This window comes from Lissotriton vulgaris, chromosome 10 (genome assembly GCF_964263255.1).
Source record: "Lissotriton vulgaris chromosome 10, aLisVul1.2, whole genome shotgun sequence".
Classification (NCBI taxonomy): domain Eukaryota; kingdom Metazoa; phylum Chordata; class Amphibia; order Caudata; family Salamandridae; genus Lissotriton; species Lissotriton vulgaris.
In genome coordinates this window covers 156,241,397-156,265,340 of record NC_141698.1, presented here as the reverse complement: position 1 = coordinate 156,265,340, position 23,944 = coordinate 156,241,397, and the positions used below count along the sequence as shown (strand labels likewise).

The 23,944-nt window shown below is 49.6% G+C and overlaps 1 protein-coding gene across 2 annotated transcripts in view; it reads left to right on the top strand.

The window, feature by feature from the left end:
- EIF2AK1 (eukaryotic translation initiation factor 2 alpha kinase 1) overlaps positions 1-23,944 on the top strand; it is a 387,622-nt gene that overhangs the window by 147,815 nt on the left and 215,863 nt on the right. The window contains exons 6-8 of one of the 2 annotated variants that reach the window (XM_086940742.1): positions 13,971-14,051; positions 15,439-15,538; positions 16,838-16,901. In XM_086940742.1, the coding sequence (XP_086796868.1) occupies positions 13,971-14,051; positions 15,439-15,538; positions 16,838-16,901 (245 nt within the window). The remainder of the gene's footprint in view (positions 1-13,970; positions 14,052-15,438; positions 15,539-16,837; positions 16,902-23,944) is intronic. The other variant, XM_086940743.1, reaches the window with a different exon arrangement.

Genomic DNA, 23,944 nt, shown 5'->3' with positions numbered 1-23,944 from the left:
TGAGCTGGTGCTCCCTATACGCCATTGCCGTCTTATACAGGGAAGTTATAAGTTTACTGGGGGTTCGGCTTTAATAACATACGTGAATTCCGGCACTTCCGGAGGTTCCGCCAGATCAGGCCCCAAGAGGTCCAGAAGTGCGCTGCGGACCCTATGATACTGGAAGCGCAACAATAATGAGTTATTGTGGTTGCCCACACCTATTCGTTCCCACTTTTTAACTGTACCGTCCAAGAATAAATCGCCCATATTGTGGATGCACAGACTGTGCAGTGCCTGAGTAACACCTCGCTCCACCAGTGGACCAAGCCAGATAGCTCCTTCTATTGGCATTCTGGGCGAGTATAGGAGTACGCCTCCTTGTGCCTGTAAAAGGGATTGCCAAGCGTGATTTGTGGCTGTCACTGAGTCCAAAAGTCCCGTTCTGCGGTCCGGTGGTCTGCATACCGTAGCCGGAAGCGGCAATGGTTCAGCAAAGAGTCGCTCCATGCGAAAATGGGGTATAGATGCATTTCCGTGTATCCAAGTGTGCAGGTGGGCGGCCTGATCCACCCTGTAGTACAGCTCTAGGTCCAGCGCACCCAGCCCGCCCATACTGTATGGCAGTGTCAAGAGATTCCAGCGGACTCTAGGTTGCTTGCCTGCCCAGGCAAGCTTGACCATTAGTTGCATCAACGTTCGAAAAAAGACTTTTGACAGCACCATCGGGATAGCACTAAACAGAAAGAGGAATCTTGGAAGCACCACCATTTTCATGATGGCTATGCGTCCCATGAGAGATAGAGGAAGCTTAATCCATGTCTCCACATCTTATTCCAGCTTGCTGTAGGCAACTCCATAGTTTTCCCTGAGTATAGCCTCAGGGTCAGTATGGATCATAACTCTCAGATAACGGACCGGGTCAGTAGACCATCGCAACGAAAATTCCATATCAAATTGTCCAGTCACTGGGGTTAGCGGGAAGGCTACAGATTTCTGCCAGTTGACACTCAATCCCGACAGAGCACCAAATCGGACCACTTCCCTGAGTACAGAAGACAGGTTGCGTTCCGGGTCGCGCACATACAGCAGTGTGTCATCCCTGTATGTCGAGACTACAATTTTGTATGTCGGGATGTTGATGCCTTCATGTCCATGATCTTGCTGCAGGGCGCAGGCCAGTGGCTCAGCTACCAATGCGTAGAGCAAAGGGGACAGCGGGCATCCCTGCCGTGTTCCCATGCCAATCCGGAAAGAGCCAGATACCCGATCGCCCAGTCGAAGTCGTGCTGTCGGTTCATGGTACAAAGCCCCTATCATTTGGAGAAACGGCTCTCCCAGACCCAGCCTCAGCAGCACCAGCATCATGAACGACCATTCGACGGAGTCAAAGGCCTTTTCCATGTCTAGGAATACCGCAACTGCCTACGAATCCGGCTTCACATGTTGAATAGTGCCGAGCACTGTCCTTATATTGTACGTCAGATTTCTACCGGGAATGAAGCCCGTCTGTTTAGGTGCCACCAGGCCAGGGTCGAGTAGAGCAAGGCGTGTCGCCAGCACTTTAGCATAGATCTTGGCGTCCACGTTTAACAGTGACAGGGGTCTGTACGAGCTACATTCATTAGGGTCTTTTCCTGGTTTCAGTATGGTAACTATGAGAGCTTCCCGCATCGATGGCGGCATTGCTCCATCTATACATATGTCGTCAAACACCTTCGCTAAGTGGGAAATCAGCTTCTCTTGGAAGGTTTTATAAAAACCAACCGTCAGTCTGTCTGCACCTGATGCGCTACCAGAGCGCATACTCGCTAAAGCCTCGGTTATTTCGTCCCGTTCTATGGGCTGCATCAAAAATTTGCGCTGCGCCTTGGTTAACTGTGGCAGTTCTATATGATCCAGATAATCCGTTGCCTCTGCCATAAGGTCCTCCCCTCTCGAGGAGTATAGACCGGAATAGTACTTTCTGAATTCGTCTGTGATCTCTGATTCTTCTGTTACTGTCCGGCCCTCCGTAGTTTTTAACTCTGAGAGCATCAATCTCCCCCTGGCGCCCCTGACTACTCTGGCCAAGAGAGTGCTAGGTCACTCACCTTCCCCATACGTGCGCGCGGTGGCATATTTCCCCATGTGCTGGACTTCTCTGTCAGCTTCTTCGTTATATTCGGTGATCAAGGACTTGATTTCATCTGCCACTGTGTCATCAGGTTGTTGTAGTTGTCGCAGTTCAAGTGTTGTCAGCTGTTTTTCCAGCGACAACAGTCTCTGCCTAATGGATTTCAAAACACTGGAGTGTTTAGACATCGCAATGCCCCAAATGTATACTTTGAAGGCCGCCCATATCGTGAGGACGCTCTCGACTGAGCCTACATTGGCCTCGAAGAAAACTTCTATATCCTCCGCCAATGCACCCCTAAACAGCGGGTCTAACAAAGAGTATGGTGGGAAACGCCATGTGAACGGGGGATCACCTTCCATGGGGACTCCAGTACCAGTAGGAGGGGGGAATGATCAGACAGTGTCCGAGGGAGGACCCTGCAGCACCTAACCCTAGCCATAATGGTGGTAGACGCCGCCAGCCAGTAATCAATTCTAGTGTGTATATCGTGGTAGGCCGAGTAGTGGGTGTAACCTCCCTGTGCATTGTGCCTGCGCCTCCATACATCTTCCAAATCTAGGGTGGCGATCTCCAAGTGTATCACCTGCGCTGCGGCTGAGAGCCTGCGAGGCGGGCCAGCTGATCTGTCTAGTGCTGGGTCAAGCACCAAATTTAGGCCCCCCCCCCACAATATATGCACTGCTGGGTGTCTGCGCACTGCGGCCGCTACCTTGTGGAAAAATTCCGGAGAGTCGTAATTCGGGCCATAAACATTAACAATTAGCAGGTCTAGACCCATCCCCACACAACTTGAAATTATAAAGCGGCCCTCAGGGTCAGCATTCAGTAGGTTCTGTGATAGTTTAGCCCTAGGATTAATCCAGGTCAGCACCCCTCTAGCGTGTGACGTGAAGCCCGCGGTCGCTATGTTGCCCACCAGCCCCCTACTGTGTAGCATTTTGCTAGTGAGTGGGAGGTGTGTCTCCTGTAGGAGTGCTAGATCCACCTGGTGTCTCTGCAGATAACTCAGCACCTTGCGGAGCTTGCAGTGATCGTTAAGGCCTCTCACGTTCCACGTGAGGGCACGGAGCGTAGCTGGCAAATCGCGATGTGTCAGATTAGGTGTGTTAGCCATTAGTGTTATGGAAGTGTAGCATAAGCATCAGAAAGCGCTCCAGTGTCGGATTAGGTCGTGCGCGTAAAAAATGAACAATGTTTCCCCCCCCCTCCCTCCAACTGCAATATATAACAACAAAAAAGTCCCCCCTACCCCCTCCCACAGCAGACCTCCCCCTACCTGGCCTTGCCGGTCCCCAGATCCTCCCCCCCTCATTGTCTTCCCTCTCAACCTAAAAACACCAAAGTGTCCTTTGAGAGCATTGTGCACGAGGGCCGAGGTTGCCATGCCGCCAGCAATCAGTGCTTACTAGTTCTACATTGAGGTCGCCCCAATCGCCTCCTGGTTGAAGAGTTGCACCAATCCGCATAAAGTGAGCAGATATCAGCGCTGTAGCAACTATGTAGAAATAATGTCGAGTCAGTTTGTGAAGTCTCTGTATCCTGTGCCCCCCCTTTGCTAGCAGAGGTGCCCCCCGATCAGGACAGACATCCCCTGTAGTAACATCCCCTATGGTGCGCAAAACTGCCTTCCAGGCCATGCATTGCTCCGAGACTATTAACTGTTCTATTCCACCCCTAGCAGTCCCGCCCTTTTCTGGAGGGATTCTTGAGTCTACTTAGGGGCAAGCCCTATACAAAGTCCAGGTGCAGGACTACCAGGGGGGGTGCCATCCAGCTACGTTCCATTACAAGTGTCTAACCTCAAAAAAGGGGGTCACTCCTGTTCGTCCATGCGACTGCTGCCATCCGCGTCCTCAAGCTGTCCTTCAGCGTCGCTCCTTCGCCCAACCCTTCAGGGCTTGCCGCAAGACACGAGGGTCCGTAAACAAGTGGGAGTGACCTTGTCTGTTAACTCTCAGTTTGCCCGGGTACAGCATGGCGTAGTCTAGTCCCAGTTCACCAAGTTGCCTTTTGTAGGGCGCAAAGTGCTTCCGGGCCTCCAATACCCTGGCTGTGAAATCCGGATATAATGAAATTTCGGAGCCCTCATACTGTAGCACCTTCTTTTCTGTAGCTAGGCGCAGAGCAGTGTCTCTGTCTCTGTTATTGAGGAGTTTCGCTATGATGGGGCGCGGTGGAGCGCCCGGGCGCGGGCGCTGGCCCAAGGAGCGGTGTGCCCTTTCCACGACGAAGACCTGAGAGAATGATTCCTCTCCTAGGAGAGTGGTAAGCAGTTTTTCAATGAATCTTTCCATGTTCCCTGTCTGTGTCGTCTCGGGAAGGCCAGTGATTCTGAGGTTACATCGACGTGAACGCGCCTCTAGGTCCTCGGTCTTATCCTGCAGGACTTGCATCAGCTTATCTATCTTCTTATGATCTGTACCCAGCTCCATTTGCGCCTCTTCCACCTCCGTTATCCTCCTTTCCGACATGTCTAATCTTTCCGCGTGCTTATCTATCCTTTCCGCCATCCTATCCATCCTGTAGGTTAGAGCGTCGATTTTGGAGCCCAGTGTGGACATGCTGGATTGTAGACCCTTCTCCATGGCTAATAGCATCTTCTTGATGTCCGTGGTTTCTGTGGCTTCTCCGTCCGTTTGCATGTAGTCGGTGTCTGCGTTCTCGGCCTCCTGAGACTTTGTCCGCCGCTGCCCAAAGGAGAGCTTAGTTTGCATTTTGTCTCCTCTCCCCATCCTGTAGGGCTCACTCTGGTGTGCTCAGCTTCGCGCCCTGCCTGGGGCACTGGGTTCCCTTAGGTCTCCGGCGCGCGTGGCCGCTTAGTGCTCTTCACCACACACGGGCCTTACTCACCCAGTTCCTGAGTGGGCCTCCACTCACCGCTGTCACCCAGTAGCCTGCAGACTGTGAGATGCGCAGTAGGCCCTGCACACTTCCGCGGTCGGCGCTGAGGCGCAGCCACGCAGCAGCGGTGCCGCTATCTTCGCGCCACCTCCAGGGCTGCCCCTGCGGGCCCGCAGTTCACTCCGATCCAATGAAGCGTTCTCCCAAGGAGATCCCCAAGAAGCACCTGCTTCCTACCGTCCGCACCCGGTGGGCAAATGGAGGGGTTGTCTGCACTTTTCGCGATCTACCGCTGGCCAAGTGCTGCCAAATACTCCTAGGGCCCGCTGCCTCTCTGCTGACATGTTGCCTTTAGGTTTAAATCTTTTTATTTGAAATCTGCACCTGGAAAACAAGGTAATCAAGGCAAATTTTACATAGCCCTCTTCAATCGTAAACGTGGGAAGAGTTATGCGAATTTCCAGCAAAGTGAGTACAGTAGTCCAAACTTTCCCCAACCCACTGCAAGATGGAAAGACATGAAGTATAACATAATGCCAACCAGGCGAAAGACCCCCCCACCGCCCTCCAACCCCCCTTACCCCTCCCTCCCCTCACCCTCCTGTCCAGTGCTCAAACTGTCCTTCCTAATTTCTTCTCCTCAAATCCTGTCGTATAACTCCTCTGTCTCTCCCTCATGAGGTCTCCTTCTCGGGACCGGTGAGTCTCAACAAGCGAAGGTACCTTGGGCAGGTAAGTTCTCTAAATTCAGTAATCAATAGTGAGCGGAATGGTTGCCAAAGCTCTTCATATTGATCTACATCTCCGGCAAGAGTAAGCAACATCTTCTCCATCCCTAGTACACCCCATAGACGATGGAGCCAACCTGTAGTGGAGGGGACTGTGGTGGTGCACCAGTGTATTAGGATATTTTGCATAGCGGAGCCTAGTGCGATAGCTATCTGGCGTCCCCTACGTGAGCGTAAAGGGTATGTCAAAGGGTTAGGAAGTCCAAGTATAATGTACGTAGGAAAGCGTGGTAACTCAGTGTGAAAGTGTGAGTCAATCTCGTCTAGTACTTGCGTCCAGTACGTCTGCACCAGGGGGCAGTCCCATAAGATGTGCAGTAGCGTGCCAATGTGCCCACAGCCCCTCCAGCAATTGGTATCCTTTCTGTGGTCCATCTCGCCTATTCGTTCCGGGGTGTAGTACCAGTATGTGGTGATCTTAGTTAGCGTCTCTGTAAGCCCGGTGTGGTATGCTGAATGGCGTGCCCTGTAAGAAATCTAGTCCCATTCTTTGCTGTTCAGGGTCCTGCCTAACTCTCGTTCCCAATGTTCCCTGCCCGGGTTATAGAGGTGGGTTGGTTGAGGCTGAAGGAATTTGTAAAGATCAGATATTAATTTAGTATCTGTGGTGCGGGAGAGAAGCCATATCTCATATGGCAGAAGGCGCCTGTCCGCCATCTCCTTCACCTGTGGTTGAAGTGCCCAGTGGCGGATCTCAAGGTAGCGCATCCGCTCCGTCTCGGGGAAGTTATATTCCTGCCTGAAGAGCGGGAAGGAGAGCACGCCATAGGCAACGGCAGCCCGCTGCTCGCCAATGGGTGTAGACTCCCCTGGCCATGCCCGGGGTGAATTCTGGGTTATCTACCAGAGGCGTGAGCGGCGAAGGGAAGGTGGTGAGATCTTGTGTAGTGTTAGTGGCATCCCATACTTGTAGTGGTACCCTTGTGATGAATGAGGCGTAGAGGTTAGCCGGACGATCAGCTTTGTTGAGGAAGGGAATCTCCTGAAGAGGGCGCCCTGCCACAGCCTGGTCCTGGAACAGCCAATGTTTTTCGGACTCCCATTTGCTCCATTCCACCAGATAGTGTAGCTGCGCTGCCTGGAAGTATTTATGTAGATCTGGTATTCCCAGTCCCCCTGCCACAGGAGCCAGCGCCCTCCTCTTTCTCGGCTTCCGACCCTGCCAAATAAAACAGGCGAGGTCAGTCTGTGTCTGTCGTATCCATCCCGTGGAAGGCCGGAGCGGTAGGGCTCGGAAAAGATACAGAACAAGAGAGGGGGAGATTTCTCCAGCTGCCCAGTTCTTCGCGAATTTTCTTTTAGAGCATATTATAGTTGACCGCCGCCATTGTGGGGAGTGTGGGGGTCAGCTGGATCCCCAGTTAAGGCACCGCGTCTGTCGCGCACTGGATAGGAAAGAGGGTCTGCAGGTATGTCTTGGTAGGAGGTCTCAGAGATAGGTCGAGGGCCGTGGATTTGTCAGTATTCATTTTAAAACCGGCAACCACCGCAAAGGCATCCATTTCTGCCATGCATGTCGGCAGGGCTGTCAGTGGGCTGCTAAGTGTGAGTAAGACATCGTCTGCATAAAGGCTAATGGTGTGTGTGTAGACACCAAACTTTATTCCCATCACCGTTTCATTTTGGCGTATCCTCTGAGCAAAGGGCTCCATATATAAAGTGAAGAGCAGAGGAGACAGTGGGCATCCCTGCCTTGTGCCCCTCTCGATGTCGAAGCTCTGTGAGCTATAGCCGTTCACCCGGACCACCGCCTTAGGAGCTCTATAACAGTTAAAAATGAAAGTGCGGAATTTCTCTCCGATGCCTATCTTCTTCAGGACCATCTCTAGATACGGCCAGTGGACTAGGTCGAACGCCTTCTCGGCGTCCACCGCTAGCATCATATGCTCCCCGGGAATTTGGGAGGTTTTTTCTACTAGGTGTGTAACCCTCTTGGTGTGATCTACTGTTTGGCGGTTCGGGATGAATCCTGCCTGGCCCGGGTCTATAAGTCCAGGTAGGTGGGGGCCTAGTCGTGCCGCCAGGATACCCGTGTACAGCTTGAGATCTACGTTTAGTAGCGAGATGGGTCTGTACGAACCACATTTGGTTCGGTCTTTCCCAGGTTTTGGGATGACTGAGAGGGATGTACGCAAAAGGTCATAGTGAATAGCACCGGGTTCCGAGAAAGTATTAAAAAGATGGGTGAGGATCGGGCCAGAGTTGTGCAAAAGGATTTGTAAAACAGGGCTGTAAAGCCATCTGGCCCTGGGGTCTTCCCTGGTTTGAGTTTGGAGATGGCAGATATCACCTCCTCGATGCGTATATCCATGTCTAGGTGTTCCGCATGGGAGGGCGCTAGGGAGGGTAGTGTGACCGGGTCCAGATAAGTCGCTGCCGCCTGGATGTCTAGAGGGTCACTAGTATAAAGAATCGCGTAGAATTTCCGAAAAGTTTCGGCGATCTCTGCATCCTCCGTGGCCATAGACCCGTCTGGGCGAGAGAGTTCTTTCACTACCTGTTGTTGGCGCATGGTTCGGAGCCTATTTGCCAACAACCGGCCACATCTATCCCCTCCTGTGTAGTAGGCATGTCGCAGTCGCAAGGCTGCATACTCTGCCCGGTCCATATCTAGCGCTGATAGGAGATGTCTAGTCAGTTTAAGTTGTTTTCATATTCTCGGAGCCCCCGTTCGTTGGTGGATGCGCTCTAGCTCCCGCACCTTCTGTGTAAGTTCGTCCTGTTTGATTTGTCTGTCTTTATTTTCTGCTGAGGAGATGGCTATAAATTGCCCTCGAATTACTGCCTTTAAAGCTGCCCATTGTGTAGCCTGAATTGTGTCGTCGTTGGCGTTGTGTAACTGATAATCCTGGATAACGTCCTGAATGCGTTTCATAACGTCTTTATGCAGGAGAGTGTCCTGCAGTCTCCAGACCCTGGGTGGGATCGAGGCAGGCGGCAAAACAAGGGTGGTGGTAACCAGCACGTGATCTGACAGTGAAAGTACCCCTATCTCCGTTGAGGTGGACATAGCGCAGACTGGGCTTGTAGCCAAGAGGTGGTCCAGTCTTGCATATGTTTTGTGTGCGTTAGAATAGTAATAGTAAGAGTATTCTCTGTCGTGTGGGTGTGTGTGGCGCCAGAGATCATGGAGACGTCAGTGACGTCAGAGTGCAGAAAGCGTTCTTGGCCATCGTTAGGACTGTAGATGGACCCGATTGTAGATACCAGAGCTCCCAGAGCAAAGCGGTATGCTAACAATCTCCCTTTTTGTTCTGCACATTTATGTAGGATCACCCCTTTAAATGTCCGTGCCACTAAGATCGCTACCCCTGCTGTTTTGTTGGGGCCCGAAGAGAAGAGTTGGGTCGGAAACTTCCGGGAGCGGAGTCTGACAGTCTCGAGCCACCAGATGGGTTACTTGTAGCAAACAAATGTCTGCGTGGGAGTTTTCTAGTAGGGACAAAATGGCACGTCGTTTGACAGGATTGTTTAGCCCTCGTACATTCAGGGTTAAGATCTTAAGGGTTGTAGGCGGCATGACCACCGTTGGAGACAGACCTGCTAGTCTCTATCCCCAGGGGGATGCTGAGTGATGGCATGAGGCCTCGACTATTCTGAATAGGACGGAGCACTGGACAGTTCACCCTCTCTCCCTCCCTTCCCCCTCCCTTCCTCAGCCAACTCCCCCCACCCGCCTTCCCCCAACTTCTCGCCCCAACTTCAACCACTTCCCCCCACTCCCCATCCCCACTCACCAGTCCCCCCCAAACAACCCCACAAAAAACTGCTACTCATAGTCTCGGGCCTATCAGAACAGTGTTCAGGTCCGTAGATTGTCAATGTAGTGGGAAGCGTGGCAGCGGCTGACTCAGCGGATCCCCCACCCATCCCCCTATGTATAGCTATGGTAAAGAAGCACATTCCCCTTTATCAACATCTTACAATTTGGTCGCTGTGTTGTCGACCACTTCTTGTATCTTCGCCTCTCGTTCCTGAGCAGCTGCGGTGGGATCAGGCCCCGGGAGAGATCTGGGTGACCGCCGCCGCCGTCGTACGGTCTGCCATCCTTCTCCGGAGCGTCGTGTGGGTCCGTCCTGTGATCTACCTGGGGAGGTTTCTCTCGATCCACCTTCTTCTGGTGTTTCAATGCCCATCAGGGTACAGGTGTCTCGGAGAGATCTAAGTTGATGCAGTGACCCCTTCCATTTGAAAATAAGGCGGAATGGGTGGCCCCAGGAGTATGGCACTCCGTTGTCTCTTAGAAAGGTTGTGGCAACTCTGAAGGCCTTACGTTTCTGCAGGGTAATGGCCGAGAGATCCTGGAAGAGGGCCACAGTTTCCCCTCGAAACTGAATAGGATGCTTCGCTCGTGCTTCCCTCAAGATGCGTTCCTTCAGCGCGAAATCAGGGAGGAAGGCCAGTATGTCCGGGGGAGGGGGGGGGGGAGTGCGGTGCTCGTCTTGCCATTCCGACTCTATGCGCCCGGTCAATACGAATGTCGAAGTCACCGGATTCCCCAAGGATCTCTCGGAACAGCTCCTGGAGGTAGTTGACTATGCTGTTCCTCTCGGATTTTGACGTGACTCCCCGGACCCGTATGTTCTTCCGAGAGCGATTTTCCAGGTCCTCAGAGTGCGCCTGTAGGTCTACCTGCTGTTCCTGAAGACGGATGATCTCTTGTTGTAGCCTTTCTACCTCCGTGCTACGAGTCTGGTCTGCTTCCTCCACCGCCGCCACGCGCTCCCCCAAGCCGTCCAGATCCCAGCGGAGCTCCTGCTGTTCCCCCGCCAATTCCTGCTTCAGGGCCTGGAAGTCGTCCCTTAAGGTATTGAAAAGGGAGGCTAGGAATGCTTTTGTGATGGGGGCAGACTCGTCCTCCTGGTTTTGGGAGCTGACCGGCGTCTTTGGAGGCGGCGTCCCTTGGGTCTTCTCCCCTTTTGGAGCGTTTTTGTGGAGCATGTCCACGATGTTGCGGGAACCTTTGCATCCTGCTTTAGCCATGTCGTCGGCGTTGTTGAGGGCAGGACCCGCGAGTCCCGTGGATCCGCGTTGGGGTCTGTAGATTTGCTATGCTCGTGTCACCGGGAGTCTTCTGGTGTTCTAGTCCGGCCGGGAAGGTCGAGAGCCAGTCTGCGCCAATCTGGGCCCGTTGTGTCCTCAAGGTTGATGAGTGGGCTCCCCGTTGCATAGGCTGAGAGCCAAGATGTCTGGCTGTGGACGCTCCACGCTCGGGTCTTTTGCTGCAAGACACGCGCTGTCACTAGTTAGGGCTCTGGAGGTCCTGGTGGGGGGGGGGGCGAGTCTACCCAGAGAAGACCCCCAGTGTGTGCTGTGGCGGCCCTCGTGCGAGGCGAACTGTTGGACCCCCCACACCAGCTCCGCCCGAGAATCCGGCTCGGTGGCCCGCCGGCCCAAGCAGTAGCGTCATGTCATGGTAGTTCCTCTGGTAGGGGTTGTGGGTTGTGATGGAGGAGCACGCCTGCGGGCGCTCAGATGCGGCGGTGAAGTCCTTTCCTCAGAACGGGTCCCGTCCAGAGAAGGCGCGCTGCTCCTCGTGGTGATGGCCCCCCTTCCTCACCCCCGCTGTGTCTGTATCGGCCGGCCGGGGGATTCGGCTGGATCCCTCAATGTCGGCAAGTGTGTTGCTGAGTTTTGACCCCCCTCTCTGCTTCCGCGGCGGGCCCCGAAGCCTGGGCCTCAATTTCTGCGCCTCCCCCAAGCCAAGTCCAGTCCCAGCTTTGTGTGCCTCTCGCTGGCGTTCGCCTCGCAGGTCAGTGCTTCTTCGTCTCAGGGTCTATGAGTTGTAGGAGACCCCGAGGCAGGACAGGCAGGCAGTTCAAGCACCCGTGTGGGTGTCCCGGTCCCTCCGGACAGGCCCAGACCAGGGCCTCGATTTTGGCAGCAAGCACGCCGATGCAGTGGCCGCTCCTACTGGCTTAGGGTGTCCGGTGCAGCCTGGTGTTGGGGTGGGAGCCCCCCCAGGCGATAGCGAAGCAGTGGTTGGGGGCGAGGGGGCACCTCCAAATCCCGGGACCTAGTTGGGTGTTCCGGTAGCTCCGGCAGGTCCGCGACCAAGGCCTCAATTTCCGCAGCCCGCCGCCCTCCTCTCGAGGCTTCTCCCGTCACTGCATCGACAGATCCCGCCAGGTCCCCTTGGGCTCCAGGGCGCCCGGGCTAGCCTCTCGTATGAGCCCCGGCTTCCGCCGGCGCGGTAGTGTTTGGGCTCCACCTCTCGCCGGCTCCCTCCGGGGTAGTGACACCCGGCGTGCGCTCCCAGGCCACCACTCCACGGGCAGCAGGGCTTCAGGCAGGCCGCGATCACTCTGGCTCGGCGCCAGCCACAGCGGCCCAGGCTCAGACCGAAACCGGAGCGGGGGTTCCACCGGACATCGGCAGGGTGACACTGGTAGGCTAGGGGGATGTTTTCTGCCAATATTTAAGGGCTAACGGGGTTCAGGGCCGGGGAGCCTCCGATTGGACGTCTGTTCAGTCCGCCATCTTGGCCACGCCCCCTGACATGTTGCCTTTAGGGTTGAGTCAGCGAGTCTCTAGTAGTTAAGCCAGGCATACAAGCGTTGTTCAGTTCGCACCTCCCCAAACACTGTCTCTGGGCATCCGCTCCGGGCCTCACCAAGTGCACTTATGAGCCCCCACTCACCGATGATCTGAACCACTTCTAATTCGGGCCGTCTGTATCATATCGTGATGACCGCCGTCACCACGCGTTCCGTCTTCTCCGATGGATCGGGCCCGCAGGGGGTTGCGAGTCCGCGCCCGCGAGTCCAGCTCGCACTCTGGGGCCCACAGCAATGGCACTGTTCTCCGGTATTGCCTCCATACAGTGTGCAGCAGTTACGCCGCAATAGGCGGTCCAGTCCCATCCGTCCCCGGAGTGGGCGGGGCTATTCGGCCGCACGCGCTATCACGTCAGGCGGCCTGTGTTCTAACTTCGGGTCGCGGCTTGCGGCCTGTTGCGTCTGTTCTGGGTCGCGCTCTCCTCGAGGGCGATCGCAGTAGCGCAGCAACTTCGGGAGGGCAGTCCCGGATGCCTCTACATTTCGCACGAGCGGGGAGCCAGTTGACAGCGATTCTTTCGCCAGTTGGTGCAGGATTATGCAGGATATTATGGAACCACCGAGCAGAGCTCTAGGCTTACCCGGCCATCTTGGTTGCCGGCAAGCTCCGCCCCCGCCTGGGTCGACTCCTGGTGGCCGGCGGCACTGGGGGCAGCCCCAACACCCACCGACCACTCCCGCAACCTGGGAATCATCCTCGACTCAACGCTCTCAATGACCAAGCAAGTCAACGCCGTCTTCTCCTCCTCCTGCTTCCACATGCTCCGCAAGATTTACAGATGGATCCCGACAGAGACAAGAAAGACAGTCACCCAAGCCCTCGTCAGCAGCAGACTCAACTACGGAAACGACCTCTACGCGGGAGCCCCAACCAAGCTCATCAAACGACTACAACGCATCCAAAAAGCCTCGGCACGACTGATCCTCGACGTACCACGCCACGGCCACATCCCCCCCCCACCTGAGACACCTGCACTGGCTCCCCGTCAACAAGAGGATATCCTTCAAGCTCCTCACCCACCCACACAAGGCACTCCACAAGACCGGCCCAGCCTACCTCAACAGACAGCTCTCAATCTACATCCCCAACCGCCAGCTACGCTACGCTGACCTCTCACTCGCATGGAACACCCTCCCACTGAGCCTACGACAGACTCAAGACTTGCTGACCCTCAGAAGAATACTCAAGACCTGGTTGTTAGATCAGTAGCAGCCCCCCCTCACCTCCCAGTGCCTTGAGACCCTCGCGGTATGTAGTGCGTTTTACAAATGATTGATTGAATGATGTAGTGACCGACAATGTACGCAGTACCGATGTCCTATCTTTAATGCCATGGGCAACTACGATTCCTAGATATTCCTTTTTACACTGTGGCTGGATATCTTAATGTATTTGTGTCTTGTCTGTGTGATATTGTTTTATGTAATTTTATGATACTCCAAACCCGAATTAAGTATGATGATGATGGATATAGAATATGCTGATGCCCCAAAGTGGTGACTGTTTTATATGCTCAGACACAGTCTTACTTGGAAGAATGCTAATAGTGTGTTTCTAGGAACTACACTCTGATACTGACGAATTTCTCTTTTGGTTTTCCCTCCACCAGTTATATATCTGTTAATTAAATTGGTCTTGTGTACTAAGCTTCTTGTGCTTATTGAAGATTTACTTTTACTTTTCAGGTACGAAACAAATTGGATGGCCAATTTTATGCTATTAAGAAAATTCTGATAAAGAAAGCGACTAGAAAAGATTGCATGAAGGTATTTTCTTTAAAACTTTCAGATGTTTGTGAACCATTCTGATGCGAGTAATGCTCTAGGCACGTGAGCTCAGCACTGGGGTTTGTTATAGTTGTAATAGCTGAAATCCAGCCCAGCGGACCAATTTTATTCTAACAGAATCATTGTTGATAATGCAACCTTGGGAGTTCTAAAAATCGTCTATTAATTTAAGGGAACAAGTTTTATATAGCTATTCAGTGCAGTTTTCACCATGTAATTGCTTGCTGTATGAGCAGGTTCACTAATGAAGAATCAATCAGTCTATCTTTGCTTACTTCAAAATAAACATTCCATACAACAATAGGAACATTATTTAGAACAAAATGTATTAACTAAAACATGAATGAAATCTATACATTAAAATATGTAGATTAACAAAGCAACTTCATGAAATATCAAGCTAAAACGATGGTTCAAAATTAAAAAAATAACGACCACCAACCAGTTTTCCGGGAAACACTGTTACCAGTGTGTAAAAACAGAAATTCAAATAAACCATTTCAATTTCAGTCTGGTGCATTTGCTTTCCTCCTGGTATTTCTATTAACTTTTAACACTGTAGTCATTCTCTTTTTAGTACTAGTAGTAAACTTTATTTTGGCAACCAAATGCCATCCAAAGTTGAAGTGACCAAGTAAATACAGATAAAAAATGTAGAGTACAAAATAATAAACATCCTTACTTAAATACTATTAAGTAAAACTAGAGGCGCTACACATGGTGGGCATTTCACCCAGAATAATGAAATTTATTGAGTTAAAATCATATTATATTCACACGGTTAAAATCATTAAGTTGCAAGGAAATTCCTCCTAATGCTCCACATGTGCCCCAGATATTTAACCACAGCTCAAACATGCAAGGTAGACTGATCAGATCTCAAAATCCTTAGGACAACTAGATGGTTCCGTGTGCCAGTCCCCTGCAGACAGGTTTCAGCCATTTCGCCAAGGAATCCTGTAGGCTGGGCATGCAAACATTACATGGACGACAGTCTCTTTCATATCCACACAACAAGGGCAACAATTAGGGATCAAATTAGACCTCCTGCTTACAAACGCATTGAGCAGAAGAGTGCCCAACCTGAACAGTATATACAATTTCCTTCCATTTGGGACCAGAATGATATAAAGGTAGTCCTCAAATATACAATCCGATTTGAAATTCAAAAATTCATTCGTCAGACGACCACCTGTTGTCAATTTATATGATATTCATGTATTCCAAAGGCTAATGCTAATACTGAAGGCTTTTCTTAATATCAGATTTTCTCTTAAACTGTGCTGTGTATGCTTTTTTAAGAATTCTACAATATGTACTTTCCTTGTGAAAAATAATAGCCCTGTTTGATTTGTTCTTGTTTCAGGTACTCAGGGAAGTTAAAGTTCTGGCTGGTCTGCAGCACGCTAATATAGTGGGGTATCACACTGCATGGATGGAACACGTTCAGCCACCACTTCCAAGAAGTGAGTTTTAGGAATGTGTTTTTCTGAGGCCCAAAATAAGTGATTCGAAGTACCTTTATTATTTTTCTGTTTATGGAATCAAGATGTACAAAGTATATTTTTATCACTTAAGCATGCATTAAATTGTCTCTGAATTGCGATTTGCTTGCTTGCATACTTTGTCATACTTAAGTGTCTTCATCTGTTTATATTTAACTTTAACAGCTACTACTGGGTTCAGGGGCACTGACACGTAATGAATGTTTACCTAGTGTGCTTTTGTCTCAGTGACAATGGCATGTTGTATATCCGAATTGCAAAATTGTTCTCCTTGTATAAGTTGGATGCAAAATTGCACAAAAATGCATTAAGGATAACGGTTCTCACTCACAATATTGCTACATATCATTCTTTCAAGTGTTATTATTTGTCTTCTCTGGTCTGTGTCATTTATTGAGTTATATCAAACTGGAAACAAATTTGCTGTTTCTGTAAGGTTCAAGACTGCCCTGTAGGCTTAGCACATATTTTACCTCAAGTTGTTTATTCCAAAAAAGAAATGTTAGAATTTGCTCACAATGAGAGCCTAAACTTAGAGAGCTGTTCACAAATGTGAACTTATGTCAGAAAATCTACACATGTAAGTTTACTCCTACACTTTTTAGTAAATGTACAACTTTAGGTTGCTCACAATTTAGAAGTGTGAATTTATTACAGTCTACATTTACTTGTCTTCATCCCTGAAATTCAGGGGAGGAGCCTACTTTACAAGTTTTAAGTACTTGTACCTTTTCACACATAGTCAAAGATCGCTGCTTTCAGGTTAGAAATCTCGCTATGGAAAAGAATAGGGAAAAGTTTAAGAGTTAATGCAAAAGTGTAAAATATTTTTACTATTTTTTTAAGATAAGTATTATAAATTCATTTCGAATATTTATTTAAAATGTAGAACAAAAAAACTACAGCTTAATTAACTTAATTTTGAACTAAATATTTAATTATTTTTAAGTTATGAAATGTTAATTATTTTTCTTAGTATTTAAAACAAACACCTAAAGTATAACATTTATAGTATGTAGTAAAAATGTATAATTTATGTACAAGACGATTAATCTACATTAATTATATTTTTTGTAACAAAATGTATTTGTTAATTAAAAAAGGGTAGTAACATATTTTATAATCTAATAAGTGTTTATTTATATTTTGTTTAACAAGGCCCCAAAGTATTTTGAATGTATAAAATCAGTAATAATCTGATTTGTTCTGCATCTTTGCAAGGCTGTGCAGCAGGTGTTTATTTTGCTTTTTCTTTGTTAGGTAAACCTGTACCATCCTCTAAGATAGAAATACTCACAGAGTCATCCAGTCACAAAGATCACAGGTGAGAGATTTTTCAGCTATGTATATTCTAATTTTGCTTCTTTTCATTTTTTATTTGTAATATTTTTAGAGTGATCAAAGACATTCTTGTAATAGTACATGTGAAAGAATTCTTCCAAACCTTTCTAAGTGTATGCATCTCACAAGCAACCATAGCTCTATTTAAAACATTGCAGTTTTGTTGCTTTCAATAAAAAATATTGTTTTTGTTTTATGTGTAGCTGAAGATGCATATACTGTGCACACTCAAACCATCTAGAGTTATGCTTGGTTGTGTTCAATATGTTTTTCTTCAAAGACGACTTAGAGTCATGAGGTATAGTGACTATACCTGTTACTGGTAATGCGCATGGGCATCAGCTCCATTGTTAAATGATTTTTCTCTGGCATAGGTTTGGCCATGTCTTCACCGAGTCCCATGTCAACGCCTTGCGGTGCTCCTCTACTGACTAGTTTTTATTCTCCGGACTCGTTGATAAAGCAATCGTTGCATATACTGTAGTTTCGGAGTCGTCGCACTACTCTCTTCGTCTCGGCAACCGGGATCTCTTTGACCCCTCACCCGGGGCCTTGCCCCTTTGGAGCCTTCTAATTATCTTCTGTGTCTAGAATGTATAATCTGTATTCTAAAAGACTTCATTTCAGAACTGTCCACAGTATTGAGCTAAATATCATTGGACAGAACTCTACCAGGTGTGTAACCTCTGTCTATCCCTGGACCATAACAAGGCCTCCTGCTCTGCATGCCTCACCTTCTCTTCAAAGAAGACACTGCGTTATTGCTAAGACCGTCGACTTGCTCGATTTACCCATGGTGCAGCAGCAATTGATTACACCCCCAATCTTTCCGGGGACCAGGACGTCGAACAAGACCCACAGCCCGGGTCTTTGGCCGTACATATTCTGCGTTTCACTCCTGAGGCCAGTTCCCACTCTGACTACGAAACCAAAGACCCCATCCTGTCATGGTTCTGAAGAGGGAGACATCTGCCATGAAAATGACAATCCTCTCTCCCTGCCTCGCATTCCCGTCACTGATCGTAGGACGTGCACCGCCAAGGGCTTCAGCCATTGAGTCCTGAGGCGCAGCAGCATTCTTCTGGTCCGCATCTGCCTGAAGGCCATGGTCGGCACCGAAAACATGCTTTGGATCTGGCACCAAGACGGCTTCTGGCATCAAAACATATACTGATGCCTTGAATGCCAGTGCCAAAAGTGCTCTTGACCCCCTCAACAACGCCTTTGGCGCCGACATCTAAGACATACTCCAGACTGTCTTTGCCCAAATGAAACTCTGCACAAGTGAGTCAGAACAACCTTCGGTGCCCAAGCGCCGTTTGCCTAGAGCTCCATCCTCCACTGCATCCGACGAGCAGGACCAACCTATCCTGCAACGCCTTCAGGAAGAGCTCGATGCCAGGTGAAAGCGCATCTTGATCCATGAACAAAGTGGCAGGATCCTCAAACAGCCTCCGTCAAAGCGTCAAGACTCAATTCCTCCTAAAAGAAAATTGACTTTCGACTAAACTCTTTACATGTAGCCTGAGCCAACGGCTAAAATAAAAAGGCATCACAACAGGGACACCAGTCGCCTTCTTCTCCTCCTCTTCCATCCTCTCCAACGTGCTCCTTCCCTGCTTCACCTCAGCCACATGCATCCCATCTTCCTGAATCACCAGAGGGTTCACCACATCCTGCCCTTGGGAGAGTCAGCCTAGGCTATCCACAGGATCCCTATGATGCCCTATCTGACCCGCAGCCAAATAATGACCCTTGAGATTATTACAATCTAGACCCACCTGGGCATATTCATCTTGACCTCTTTATGGCCAAGCCATCGCCGCCGAATGACACCACCTTATAGCATGAGGTCCTGCAGTGGACAGCCTCTTATCACAAGTGGAAATGCATAAAATTCAGGAGGCTGAGAACTTCCTCCTGGAGATGCTATCCTTCACACAGCACTCCATGCAATTTCTCCCTATGTAAAAGGGATTGCTGAAAACCTCTCCTGAGGCATTCAAGGACCCGGTCAGGGTAGTTACCCAGAGGGTGGACAAAGAGTACCAAGCCTCACTCTCAGACCCTGCATACTTAGTGTCAGCTCCAGTACCTACAGCCCAGAAGCGTGCCAACACCCAAGGCACCGGTGATGCACCTCCACCGAACAAAGAGAGCAGGTAGATAGATGCAGCAGGTAAGTAGGTCGCTGCTCAGTCATTGACACACTGGTGCGTCTGCAACTCTGCCGGTCTAATGTAAAAAAAGAACCTGGTACACTGGGCTGAAAAGGAGGAGCTCTAACATCTCACAGAACAGTACAGAAAGCGAGGCCAAGAGGTCATTGCAGTGGGGAAAGTAATATCTTACAGTGCTATTCGGTGTGCGACTCAGCTGTTTAGAGAGTCTAAATTATGAATCTGTTAATATTTTTTAATATAGATTGTATAATATGCTGCAATTTTATTTTGAAGATGTTCTATATTGATGCTGTTTTATAGTTTATATTGATTGTAAACTAAATCAAAATTTGAATTTGATTTTGAATGAGGGAACCTTAATTTCTACAGACTGCAGCATAAAAAAAGATGCTGCTTGGCAATGGATGGTGACTGTTATGCCTTCACTCCGTGGGGATTGATCATTTGTGTCACATGGCCGCAGTTTTTGGACTTGACTCTTTACCTTGATTCTTGGGAAATATGATGTTTTGGCTCTATATCTTGTGTCTCTTGTGTAGTAGCTGCAGTCTGTAGCAACACTGAGAGAAGACAATAACGATGGCTTCTGTACCTGACATAGAATTGTTCAACAATTTTAACACTATACAACAACTAAAAGTGGCAGACAAACAACTCTGTGTTATAAATCCACGTTCCTTTCCGTGCTAGATGGTACAGTTTTTTTGAGCCTGACATAGCTTGGTCAGTCCTGTTCTCGTGTCGCTTGCATCTTTCCAACTGTGTTCTACTTGCGCTATACCTTGGATCCTTTCCTAGTTGGTGGTGTATAGGGATCAGTCTTTGTCTTCTTCTTCCTTGGTTTCAAATATCATTGGTTGTACTTTTTTCTGATTCATGATACTCCCTCAATGTTCTTTCTCCTACCCTTCAATCTTGGATGAATCCATTTTCTCACATTCAGCACCTATCAAAATGTACTTTTGTTTTTTTCTATCTCATTTTGTCATTTATGCTAACCTTCATATATTTTCCCCCACTTGCTATCCCTATCTTTCCTTCTACTAACAACCTGTTATAGCGGGACAAAATGACAGTGGAAAAAAAGAGAAGTGGGAGCAAAAAAACAACAAATGGGATGGTGATGCTGGGGGAGAGGGAAAAAAGTGAGGAGGGGAACTGGCTCCAGCAAATGGGAGACCGTAGGGAAAGGGGATGAGTGAAAAAGAATGAAATGGGAGAAAATAAACTGGGTAAGTGAAGGAGGAGAGCAGACTCTTTATGCAGCAGTGTACAAAACAAAGTAGGAGGGTTCAGAAAAGAATACGTAGTAGAAGAAACAGCAGGGAGGTCATGGTTAAGTAGTTTATGGCTGTGACTGGGCGGGTCGCCCCTGTAAGGACGAAGAGTGTGAGGAGGAGTCCATTTCCTGTAACTGGTGGTCAGCTGTTCCCCTCTCGCCCCTTTCTCTTTCCATCCAGCAGCCTACTTCCCTTTCTGCGGAGGATTGGCCGGCCGCTGACTCTGTGTATCCTTGGGGATGCGAGAAGGAAAAAAAACGCTACACCTTTAAGACAGATTGCAGCGAAGACGAGACTCCACCCATCCAGAGCGTCATCGCACCAAAAGGAGGAGGGTTCCGGAAGACGACGGACGGCGATTCCCCGGGGGACGAGTGTGGTGTGAAGTGGAGACGGAGTGCGGACCAGAGAAGTGGCGTAGAAGATGAAGCCTACACTAGCCCAGCTGAGACCAGCAAGCCAGGAGGCCAACGTTCCGGCGAAGCGCCCCGCCACGCTCTCACAGGAGGAGCGTGGCTTACAAAGGTACGGGGAAAAGTTGCGGGTTGGAGTGGCCAGCCCACTGTGTAAATAAACCGCCTACGACTCCCTGTACTCCTACCTCACTACCGACACGGCTGTTTTCTTTGTAAATACACTTGGCACGTGGTTTCCCTTACTCCCGGCCCCTAAACAGCAGCGCTCCGGACGTCTCACTGATTGTCCTTTGTTTCTTTATTTCTTTTGGTGTCGACGTAACCCCGAGCATCGCCTGGAGGTCGTTAAAAGATCATCATTCTGGCTGCAACACCTCCCTGCCAACGCCGCAACACCCTGGAAATCCCTGTTTTCACAAAGGGCGTCAGAACGGAGCCGGACGAGTTCGCCCGAATAAGACTGACAAACAGGAGAAAAAAAGCTTACTTGAAAATAAAACCCTCTCTAAAAGCACCATTTCAGCCTTCTGACTCAGTTCCTTCCCCTCCAGACCCTACACCAGTACAAGTGATGTCAGAAGTGGGATCTCCATCCCAGTCCATCTGTGATCCCGAGATGGACTCCCTGATTCAACATCTCATCAAGGGGCAGGAAAAACTGGAGTGGGCTGTGGAGAGACAACTGTCAGCCGCTCAGGCAGACCGAGACTTGTTTAAAAATACCATCACTGCCCAACTGGAATGTATGCAGAAGAACGTACCGGCCCCATCAGGCGTACCTCATGTAGAGAGTAGGAGTCCTGTGCCCAACCCCTCAGGGATCGCCCTACAAAAGTATGTTCATGGCGAAGACCCTGATGCCTTCCTTATAAATTTTGAGTGAGCAGCGAGAGCTCTGGGTTGGCCTGAAGAGAAGTGGCCCTTTTTCCTGGCGCCATTGTTAACCGGAGAGGCCCAGTTTGCGTACCAGGTGGCTAATCCCGTAGGTAATGCTCCCTACCACCTTATTAAAAATGTGATCCTGGACCACTTGGGGTTAGACCCCGAAGCATACCGAGTACGGTTCCGAAAGGAGAAGGGTTGCCCTGGTGAGAACCCTAAGACCCTATTTTTCAGACTCAAAATGATGGCAGATAAGTGGCTAAAGCCAGAGGCCAGTACCAAAAAGGATATACTGGCTAAAATATACTTGGAACAATTCATGGAGGCTCTTCCATATGGGTCTCAGAGATGGCTGAGGCAACACTCGGGTCTCACGGTGGAGCAAGCCATAGAAATGGCCGCCAATTATGCCCGTGCTCAACCACGTGGGTCAGGTTGGGAACTGGAGAGACACTCTAAGCACTTGATACCATCTAAACCTGAGAAGAAAACAAAGATGGTAACTGAACCGACAAGACCTAGACCTTTGAGAATGGAATCCCCAATGACTCGTGGACTGCAGTGTTTCGAGTGTGGCGAATGGGGCCACATTGCCCGTTTGTGTCCTCGGAAACAACAGGCGGAAGAACCAATGGAAGTGGGTTACCTACCACAAACGGTACTATACTCCGCCGAGATGGGAACTTCGTTCTATGTGAGTATGACTATAAATAACATAGTGAAAGCTCTTTTAGATTCAGGGTGCAGACAGTCTGTGGTCCAAGAACGCCTTGTACACCCCAAACAGTATGTTCCCGACACCCTGGTTCATATTCGTTGTATCCATGGAGACGTCAAGCCCTATCCTTTAGCACAGGTTGTTATACGTCCAAAAGACAAACCAGCCTGTCTAGTGAAAGTGGGTGTAGTGGACTCTCTCCCAGAGGACGTGATATTAGGGGTAGATAATCCTGAGTTCCTCGCCTTGTTCAAGAAGTCTCTCCTGGAACGTTCTCCAAAAGTGATGGGTCCCCAATCTGCTCTCATAACCCCTGACCCTTGGATAATGGTTCGCAACTTCAAATTTGCACAAACAGAGGATAGAACCTTGTATAACGCATGGGAAGCTGCTCATGCTACCCAAGACACACCTAACACACCGTTTCCCAGGTTTGTTATACGGAAGGATCTGTTATATAGGGAGGCAGACGTAGGAAGTACTCTTCAACTCCTGGTACCCACCTCCTTCAGGGAACAAGTGCTATTTTTCGCTCATGCTCATCTGACAGCAGGACAGGCAGGCAAAGAAAAGACTACCGAGAGTATTATCCGGCATTTTTATTGGCCAGGAATCTACAAGGATGTTCAGGAGTACTGCAAGAAATGCGACATATGTCAAAGGAGGAACACCCACAGACCCCCGGCTGCACCGTTACAGCCCATGCCCATTATCGGTGTGCCCTTTGAGAGGGTAGGGATGGACTTGATCAGGCCCCTTCCAAAGTCATCTAGGGGTCATCAGTACCGCACTTGTCATTGTGGACTACGCTACTAGGTTCATAGAGGTGTTTCCCTTACGGGCCCCTTCCAACGCCAATGTTGCAGAAAAGTTTGTGGAACTATTTGCCCAGGATGGATTTTTAAGAGGTCCTCACAGACCAGGGGACACCCTTTACATCCCGCATGATGAGGGAAGTCTGCAAATCCTTAAACATACGACATCTGAAGACATTGGTCTATCATCCCCAGACCGATGGTCTGGTGGAGCGATACAACCAGACATTGAAGTCCACCTTGAAGAAAATGCTATCCACTGAAGGGCCCGCATGGGACCGTTTGCTTCCCCTAGCGTTGTATGTGCTTAGAGCTCAAAAACAGAGCAGTCTTGGATGTTCAGCTTTTGAACTTCTGTATGGACGCCCCCCCAGGTCATTGTTGGAGATAACTAAAGAGACATGGGAAACCCAGGAGGCCGAAGATCAATAGACGCTCCTGGAGTACACATCACAGTTAAGAGCTAAACTGGGGAAACTGAGAAGTCTCGCAGACACTAATCTGGAACAACAAAGACAAAAACAAAAACAATATTACGACCGAGGAACCAAATTGAGAAGGCTCAAAATCGGGGAATGGGCGCTGGTGCTTCTGCCCTCTCTTGCTAACAAAAAGGAATGGACAGGGCCCTATGAAGTCGTGGAAACTATTGGGAACACCACATATAGACTAAGGCTCTCCCCGACGAAAATACAAAGCTATCACATCAACTTATTAAAGAAATGGATAGGA